General features: G+C 33.0%; 1 protein-coding gene and 1 long non-coding RNA gene across 3 annotated transcripts in view; one reads left to right on the top strand and one right to left on the bottom strand.

Moving 5' to 3' along the window:
• Window positions 1-5,301: 5,301 nt before the first annotated feature.
• LOC108378821 (uncharacterized) lies at window positions 5,302-5,870 on the top strand. Its single transcript, XM_017635129.1, has 2 exons — window positions 5,302-5,436; window positions 5,507-5,870. The coding sequence occupies exons 1-2, from the start codon at window positions 5,302-5,304 to the stop codon at window positions 5,846-5,848; spliced, it is 477 nt and encodes a 158-aa protein (XP_017490618.1). The 3' UTR covers window positions 5,849-5,870.
• Window positions 5,871-7,399: 1,529 nt separating this feature from the next.
• LOC108378822 (uncharacterized) overlaps window positions 7,400-9,775 on the bottom strand; it is a 4,678-nt gene continuing 2,302 nt past the window's right edge. Inside the window, exons 2-3 of one of the 2 annotated variants that reach the window (XR_001849437.1) lie at window positions 8,823-9,034; window positions 7,400-8,762 (exon numbers count right to left, since the gene is read on the bottom strand). This is a non-coding gene — a long non-coding RNA (uncharacterized LOC108378822). Of the gene's footprint in view, window positions 8,763-8,822; window positions 9,432-9,775 lie in introns of those variants that run through there. The other variant, XR_001849436.1, reaches the window with a different exon arrangement.

Here is a 9,775-nt window from a genome sequence, read left to right as displayed (position 1 = left end):
TATATCTTCATAGTTTTCCAAATCAATTATGTGATATATCTTACTGAAACTCTGTATAACATCCAGCTTTTCTTTCTTTAGAATAGTATAATCCGTTTCATAATTTAGTGGTGTTATCCTTATATCTTGTGCGTCAACCAAAATTATAGTTGATAAAAATATAAGTAAGACTGAAAATGGAAAGAAAAATAACAGTATAATTAATTAAGTAATTATTTTGCAAATTTGTGTTTCCTCTTAATTCTCTGTGGATGTATGTGTCTATTTCTATTATCTAACACTTTTCCATTATTCAATTTTACTTTTATTTTTTTATATTTCGGGTCACTCTTTCTTATCCTATCTACTTTTACAAAAATATAGTCTTTATCGATTAAAACTTTGTCAGTTCTTGTTATGTTTTTATTATTAATAGACATGATTTGCTTTTTTATTATTTGTTCTCTTATTTTTGAGAATTCTTCATTTGTAATTTTGTTTGTCACAAAATCAACTGGTCCCTTATTTATAGTAGAATGAATGCTTCTATTATAAAAATGTACCGATTTTATTACTCTTTTTAAAAATGGTTCTTTATTATTTTGTGATTTTAAAGGACGAAGGTGTTCATTAGTTGTACCGTGTACTCTTTCAATATCACCATTACCCGTTTTGACTAGTGGTAATGTGAAATGTACATAGATCTCTTCAGTATTAAAATATTCTCTCATGTATGAGTTATTAAATTCGTTATCAAAAACGTATTTACTTGGTTTTCCAAATATTGAATGCCTATAATTAAAGGTTTCAATAAATGTTTGACTGTTTCTATCAGTTATAGGTGCTATAAACAAATGTTTGCTGAATTTGTCAATAAACGTAAAAAATATTTGCCTTTCCGCAATATACAAATCTTCATGTATAGTTTCATTTGTTGATTTCGGAATTTCTGTTTTTTCATACTTGATTTTATTTTCATATCTATCGTGTTTGGCATGTTGACAAATTTCACAATTGTTTATATACCTTGTTACTAATTGTTTCAATTTTGGAATATAAATTTTATCTTTTAAGTCTTTGAAATTTTCATCGATTCCGCGATGATTAAGTCTTACATGTTCTTTTTCTATGATTTCGAAGGCTTTTTCTTCGTCTTCGATATCATCCAAAAAGATAATGCTTTTTAATGCCTTGATACTTGAATTTCCAAGGGTTTTAATAAATGCCTTTGAAATTGTATGTATTTTCTTTCATTCGGACAATATACCGTAAAATTATTTAAGTTTAAGTTCTTTAAAATTTCCCCGAAATTTTCGTTTATCACATTTTCATAAATGAAAATTCGTTTGTTTCTGGAAATGGTTGTTTCGTGAATATCCTCACTATTCACTTTATCTACAGTGATAATAATTTGATTTTTAAACAAATTAATTGGTTTCTCTGTGATCCAAATGTGATCATTTGTATCCTCTATTGCACTATGTATAGTTGCACATGAAGACTGTACATCGTCTTGTGTTTCATCTATGTCCATATCTTCCAATGCGTTTACTTGTAATCTACTCAAAAAGTCCGCTACGTTATTTTCTTTTCGTTTAATATATTCGATATTAAATGAATACTCATTATGTGCCAATTTCCATCTTGTAAATTTACTGTTTTCTTCTTTTAAATTATTTAACCAAATTAAAGGTTTATGATCAGTTTGTAATTTAAAACGGTTTCCATACAAATATGGTTTAAAATATTTGCATGCCCAAACTATGGCTAATAATTCCTTTTCTATTGTTGAATAGTTCTTTTTTCACTGTCGCAAAGCGTTCTGCTTGCATAACAAATAGGATGTCCGTCTTGAGAAAGTACAGCACCAATTGCGAATGTACTTGCGTCTGTTGTTAAGACAAACTGGGTCTCAAAATCTGGCTATTTTAAAATTGGATAATCTATGAGAAGTTGTTTTAATTTCTCGAATGCATTGATATATTTTATATCATTTCTATCTATTTTCTTGTCTTTCTTTAGGTATTTCACTATTGGATACGCAATTTTACTGTAATCTTTGATAAATTTTCTATAGTATCCAGTTATACCTAAAAATGATTTAATTTCCTTCACTGTAGTTGGTAATTTAATTTTTTGAATTGACTCAATCTTTTTCGGATTTGGCTTTAATCCTTGGTTTGTAATAATATGTCCTAAGAATTAAAAAAAAAGAACATTTGTCAATTTGAATGGCATTCTTACGTATTCGTAATGTCCATACTCAGTTGAAAAAGCGGTTTTATGCCTGTCCTTGGGATCCACTAAGATTTGATGAAATCCTTTAGCCAAATCTAGTGTTGAGAAGTATTGCGCCTTTTCCAGTTTGTCAAATATACTGTCTATATTTGGAACAGGAAATTTATCTTCAGTAGTTACCTCATTTAATTTCCTATAGTCGATGACTATTCTCCATTTCTGAACTCCTGAATTGTCCATTTTCTTTGGAACTATCCATAAGGGTGCATTATATGGTGAAAAGCTCTTCTTTATGATTCCATTGTTTTCCATTTCATCGATTTGTTTCTTTATTTCTGTCTTGTGAACATCGGGGTACCTGTAAAGTTTAGTATAAATAGGTTTATTAGTGACTGTTTCAATAGTGTGCATTACCTCATTTACGCTTGTTAAATTATCCCCCTCTTTAAAAAATAATTCTCTATTGTGTTTTATAATTTTTTGCAATTCGTGTTTTTCCTTAAGATTCATTGCATCGTTTTGCATTTTTTTTTTAATTTAATTTTTACTTACATTCTCTGTTTGTATTTCCTCCGTTTCCATTACATCATTGGTATATTCTTTAGAGTCCTGTACGCAATAATCTTTTTTATAGTCTTCGTTAAACAAATCTTTCATATTTAGTTTAAACTTCTCTTCTTCTTTGGTATCCTCGTTGACATATTCCCTGTCACTATCGAGATCATACACGCTTATAAAATCCTTTCCTTCTCTCTTTTTATATAAACCTGTATTTTCTTTTCTTTTAAGAAAATGTTCATTTTCTTTGTGGCTTTCTAAATTTCTAAAACGTATTTCCTGCCCGTTCACTTTCATTATGTTCGTTTTGTAGGATAATTCCATTTGTAATGGAATTAGAACATCGTTTCCCAATATTCCATTATAAGGTTTATCCTCAAACGCGTCCATAACTAAGAAAGTTACGATTGGTTTGCTTTTATTAAATTCTCTTGGTAACCACGTCAAGATATTTGTATCCGCGATTTCCTTCTTCTTTCCGGTTATTATTATTCTCGGAACTTCTAATTTGCTTTCTTGTTCCCTTGGGAAAACTCCTCTATTTATAATAGATGCCTCTGCGCCTGAGTCCACTAAAAGTTTCACTGGTATTCCTCCAATGTTCACTTCGATTATTGGGAATCTCCTTTTTCTTTGACCTTCTTCTGCAAAGCTTTCAACTAAAACATTATCAATTTTCATAGGCTCGTATTACCGCGAGTAAACTGTGTTGGTTGATAGTTTTGTTGCATGTTCACATTCTGCTGTCTTGCATTCACTGTGGGTTGTTTGTTTTGCGATTGATTATAATTTATATTTAAATCACTTGGTTGATTCACTTGATTTTGTTGGTTCTGATTCACATTTTGATAGCGTTGATAATTCTGATAATTTCGTGGTGCACTTGTATATTTATTTTTATCGCTTTTGTTCTCATCACTCGAATTAAACTTTGTAAATTGATACTTCCTATCCGACCGCGTCCAATTATTTTGTTCTAAAATCCTATACGCTTCGAATAAAGTTTTAATATCCCGCGAAATTATAATGCTTGCCGCGTTAATTGGGATTTTTTCTTTTAATAAGTTTAAAATTGCTTCTTCGTTACATTCGGGTTTTCTATCTCGATTTTTCTTCCGACAAATGATACTTATTGTTCATTCGCGTTAAAATACTAGATAATTCATTATACGTTTGAGTTATATTCTTATGCTGAATCCTTTCTGCAATTTCCCTCAACTGTAAGAACGTATTTCTCTCACTGAAATTTTCTACTTATATCCTTTTGATATCCTCCCAGCTAGTATTGTCTATACTATATCTTAGTAATGTGGTATTCGTTTTCCCTAGGATTTTAGCCCTAATCTGTAGTACTACGAACTTTCTTGATTGTACAGAATAACTACTCATACTATTTATTAAAAATTCTACTTTGGCCACGATTTGTACAAGTTTTGCCGCACTGCTACCATTATACTCACCCATTCGATTAATGAATTTGAGTGGATCGAAATTGATTTCGAAATTTCCCCCTACTGCTCCTTGTCCTAATGATCCTTGTGCTGAAGTTGCCATGGTGTCCTCGTCTTCTTCTGATACTCTCCTTGGTATATAATAAGGTTTCATAAAATGCTCAATATACACAAATGTAATATTCGATTTACAATTGTTTTACCGGATTCTTTTTCTTTTGTATAAAAAATTTTATAAGATTGAAATATTCTTTTCAGGATTTTTGGTCTGATCCCAAGAATAAAATCTTTTTTCTTTAAAAAAAAATTTATGCTTTTTAAGAAAACTCCTTCGCTTAAGTTAGTTGAGACTGCGCCAATAATAGAATCACGTTGTGACTCTATTTTAAAATAAAAGATATTCTTTCTTTCAATTACAAGATCGTGCAATCCTAGAGCTGGATCCGGAACTGGAACTTCTACCTGAACTGGTCACTTTCACTTTAGAAATAGAACTGATTTGCAAAGTTTGCAAATTCCTCTTTTATACCTTATTCCTGGAGTGGCATGATCGAATTTGACCAATCAGAATTCGATCGCTCCAATTTCATCTTTTGGAATGCAAACATTAATTCCTAGCTATTTCATGCTACTTAACACTTGCAGTGGAGTAAGGTTTATGAGTACTTATGTTACTCCGGTGATTTACTTTTAATTGCAGATGAGGCGTGAGGTACGCGCTGCTTCACTTGATCTTACATATGCTTGCAATAAACATGTACGCATGTACGTATGTATGTGTATGTGGATTTATGCATTGTGTAGTCTCAAATTTATGTAGCCGGTGCATGTATGTATGGATGTGTGTACGTTGCCCGCTACTGTGCATTGTGTGGTGTCGAATTAAGTGTGTTTATAATTGGTATGGTCGGTGTCCATTGACTTGGATATCGGACTAATAGAGTTTGTTGTAGTTGTTGTTGGTATTGGAGATATTGGTGATGACGTTGGGAGTGTGGTGGTTGAATGTGTAACTATATGTATTTCCAGGGGAAAACATAAGAATAGGGCACAAAATGATATACTCCTGCAATTTATGGAGAAGTACCCGGACATCGCCAAGGGCTTTACAAAAAGGGATAAACAATTAGTAGACTCCCTTTGTCAGCAACTAGCCGAATCACTAAACAGTGCTGGCCCGCCTACAAAGGATATAACTGGTTGGAAAAAGGCAATAAACAAAGCGTACTCGTGCATAATGACCAACCGTTTGTTACTCTCTAATTTTCTTCTAATTTCAGGTATGGACGGACTGGAAGAGTGAGGGGAAGAAGTTGGTGCAGAATAAAGCCGAGGAACGCGCCACTGGTGGAGGACCCTTTTCCAAGAATACACTGACCCAGACGGAGGAGAGTATTGTGCGTACTTGCGGAATGGTGCAAAGCGTTGAAGGTTTCTCAGGATCAGCACTTGGTCTCGAGGAAGAGTACCTCATATCTAGTGAAGATGACATGCCTTCAACTTCTGCGAAACGTCCACGCCTTCAATGTCTGCAAGTTCAAAACCCAACAGCGAAGAAAAGCACAAGTGAGCGTCTAAACAAATTTATGCAGTTGGATAAGGAAGCGGGACGTCCGAAATAAAATGGACGCTATGTTAAAAATTCAACAGGAAGGAAATTAATCGAATAGGCTACTAATTAATGCCGTTAATAACTTAACGCAGTAGTTTACGTCCTTTAATGCCAAAATTATTGAATTGCTAGAAAACGTGAAGAGGATATTCGGAATAATTATAAGACTTGCTGTCTAAATAGGTTGTGGACCTTTTTAATTTCATATATGTACCTTCACATTTTTAGTACAAATTAGTTTTATAAGTATTCCCAAGAATGAATGTTTTAGTTTTCTATATTTTTGAACAACACTTTTTTAAATATACCAATTAAATTTTTAACTAATTGCAATTCTTATTTAATGCATGTATGTATATAAATAATACCGAATTATTTACTTGTAGGCACAAACTAGCCAGAATATATTTCCGTACGGTGTTTTTTTTTAATATTTGCAATATTTTGTGTACATTTCTTTCGTCAATTTTTGCATCTAATGGTATATAAAATAATGATGCAAAGGTTTTACAAAATTTAGGAAAACTTGACAAACTTTCATAAAAATTTTCAACTTTCTAAACTTTCTAAAACTAAATTACGAATACTTCTGTGAGTGACTGTATGTAAATCTCTTATTTGAACAGTGAAACCCGCTTAAGTACCCCCCGCTTAAGTACTTAACCCGCTTAAGTCACCAACATTTTTGGGCAATGTGAATGTAATCTGAAGAAAATCCCTCTCTTATACCTCCCCGCTTATTTACCCAACCCACCTAAGTACCTCAATTTTTCGTACCCCATTTACCATTTTACCTATAATTTTCCCCTTTTAAGTGCTCTTTTAAAATTCCTTAAAATATTTACATATTTTGAATCTCAGTGGCAGCGTTACACACCTTCGGCAAAATAATTATAAAAAATCAACGGTCACTTTTAGCCACTTGAAACTTGCACATTATCACACTAGAATTGAATGGGCTATAAACCTGTATACTCAAAAAACACATCTGAGAAAAAAAATTTAAATTTGATAAATTTTTTTTCTTTAAGTATTTTATAAAATCTTAATCTTAGGTTTACATGGTATTTGTTAGGGAATGAACTGTATTTTAATTAAAAATCATACTTCATTAAATGTTATGTTGTATTCAAGGATTTAGATATTTTTGTAAGTTAACAAAAAGATGTAACTACATCAACAATTATCTTCGCTTAAGTACCCGCATTGGGGTACTTAAGCGGGTTCTTTTAAGTACCCAACCCGCCTAAGTCGTTCAAAAGGCTGACATTTTTCGTGATGTACTTAAGCGGGTTTTACTGTAATTGAATTTAACACCTAACTAAATAAAAGCAAAAATTTTTATCCCCAACAGGCTTAAAAATTTAAATTATTCGGTAGTCAATTTCTTTAAAAACTCTCAGAGTATTCATCTGAAAGTTCAAGTACCACTTAACCACGTAAACCTCGTCAATAAACCGGTTTTCCATCGCACCGGACAATAGATTCTGGTTTTTGTCCAGCATTTTCACATAGACCACTTCTTTTGGCGTTAGTTGAATATTCGCACTTTTGAATGCAGCATTTTCGTATGCACTTTCACCAGCTTGCCATAGTTTCGTAGCAGAATCAGCAATTCCACAAAATCCTCATTGACATTCTTGACATGTGCCCGTTGTTGGTTAAATGGGTACTGGAGCAAGATAAGGTCCCCGATGATACCTGCTAAAGAATTATTCAAAGCAAAAAGGGAATATTCATATTCATGCTTTAATAATCATTAATTTCCTTCACTTACCTTTTACTTGGCAACCTGCAAAGCATAACCTCCGACTTAAGCGACACGTTATTTAACTATAGTTGTCACAAATTCATCAGGTTTTAAATCATCCAAAGCAAAGACTTCTTCGTCGACCGTCTCTGCATCATCGGTTCGAATGTAAGGTGTATCCAAGCACTCGCACCTTATGTTTTGTTTTATTTGCCTATTTAACCAGCTCCTAATCCTGATCATAATTCCCCTTATAGGTGGCCTTAATAGAGCGATACGAAAGTACGACCCCAAATTTTATATATAACACCAAGATTACGTCACCCGTTCACAAGTGGTGTACTCTCTTGTATTGTTGCTCAATAGCTTGTTCATTGGACCACGTGGGTAAATTTAAAGTTAAATACACAAGTTTGGTAAAATGCATTACATACAAAACGCGTGCATTAATTATCTGTAATTAAAAAAGAAGTCGTAAAACACGTATGTAAATGCAGAGTAAACTATTTGCATTTGCGTTGTTGGTGTTTCCATAAACACATAAACTATTTCCTTTAATATCTTTTATACATTAATTAATACCTCCGTTTCTCTCTACCTCCTAAATAAATTCAAAGTTTGCATGGAACATAGACCATAGTATACAATGTTGTAAGGCATTATTGCTTAAAGACTATTAGCTATCTCATCCCTTATTCTACGGCCCTCATTTTGTATATTGCTGTTTTGCAGCATAAAAGTGTCTTCATGAACATTTTCTGATGCAGTAAAATTAGCATTTTCATTCCATTCTACATTTTACTGCCGACAGATGTTATGCAGCGCGCAAAAGACATTTACAATTTTAACTACCTTCCTAGGTTGATAGTGTAAAGTTTTTTGCAAGCAACGAAATCAAAACACCTATAGTTCGCTCTATTATGTTGCGGGCTGAGGAATGCGCGTTATTAAATTTGTATTGTTGAGTTGCATATTGGGGATCCCAATAGGGTGTTAACATAAATGCATCGATACCACATCCGGAATCGCCCAGTAGTCTGGATGATCGGTCCCCATTTGCATATTCCCGTAGAAAATATTGCCGCGCATTGCTTACATTCCATACGAAAGAATCGTGGCTTGTGCCGGGGTATCGTGAACCAACCGCACGTATTATCATATTGCTGTCACAAATCTAACAAAAAACTTTAAATTTCTTACATACCCTCAATATCAAAATATAAAATTTACTTACAATCATCGCATTCATACTAAAATATCCTTTTCTGTTGAAGAATAAATGTTCATTGTTATGAGGTTTAATTATTTGAATATGCGTCCCATCGATACATCCAACGATGCAAGGAATTTTGAATTTGTTGTAAAAAATAATCCCTCGACGCTGTTTTTTCGTCTGGATCCATTTTCAACTTGACCCATTGAAGGCAAATGTGATTCTCCAAAAGTCTTAACATTTGTGTTAAAATTTCAGATACAGTGCTTCTATCCAAACTTATATTCATATCATTCCCTGCGGAACGCTAATATGATCCTTCTGCTAGGAAGCGAAGCACTGCGCACAACTTAATAATTGGCGAAATGGAAGTTCGTTGTATATACCTTTCGATAGTATTTAGTACCATTACAAATGCCTCTTTTTTTAACCGATAATGAGCTACAAATCTGTAAGGACACAAGTATGCTGCCTCAAATGACAACACTTATTTGCGTGTATACTTAATGCTTTGCTCTTGCTTACACAGACTCCGGCAGCTTCAGAGGATTGTTGTGATCTCGTAAAACTGGGAAAATTTTCCAATACGGAACCCGGCTTTTAAAAAAAAGCAAAAATGAGGGGGTTTAGAGCGGCTTTTTGTGATTGTAAATCTGAAAACCGCACCCTCCGGAGGCTTATAGTTTTTATGAAAATTGAATTTTAAGTTGCAAAAAATGTCAACTTCAACCTCACTTTTTGCTTTGTAAACCAATTGTACTACAATGTCGGTGCTGCCACACAACAAAAAATGCCCAAAAAATAGCACTGAAAACGAGAAACAATAAAAACGGGCATTGTAATTAACTTTTTTTTTAAATTAAATATCGATGTATTGATCAAAAAAAGTGATTCAGTCTAAAATCGAGAGATTTTGTAATAAAAATGTTAACTTAGTTATTTATCGAAGTATTGATTTTTATGGGAAAAGCGGC

This window comes from Rhagoletis zephyria, unplaced genomic scaffold (assembly GCF_001687245.7).
Source record: "Rhagoletis zephyria isolate East Lansing unplaced genomic scaffold, Rhagoletis_zephyria_1.1 Rzeph_scaffold_15019, whole genome shotgun sequence".
Taxonomy (NCBI): Eukaryota; Metazoa; Arthropoda; class Insecta; order Diptera; family Tephritidae; genus Rhagoletis; species Rhagoletis zephyria.
Note: the sequence above shows the minus strand (reverse complement) of the source record. Positions and strands in the feature narration are given on the sequence as shown.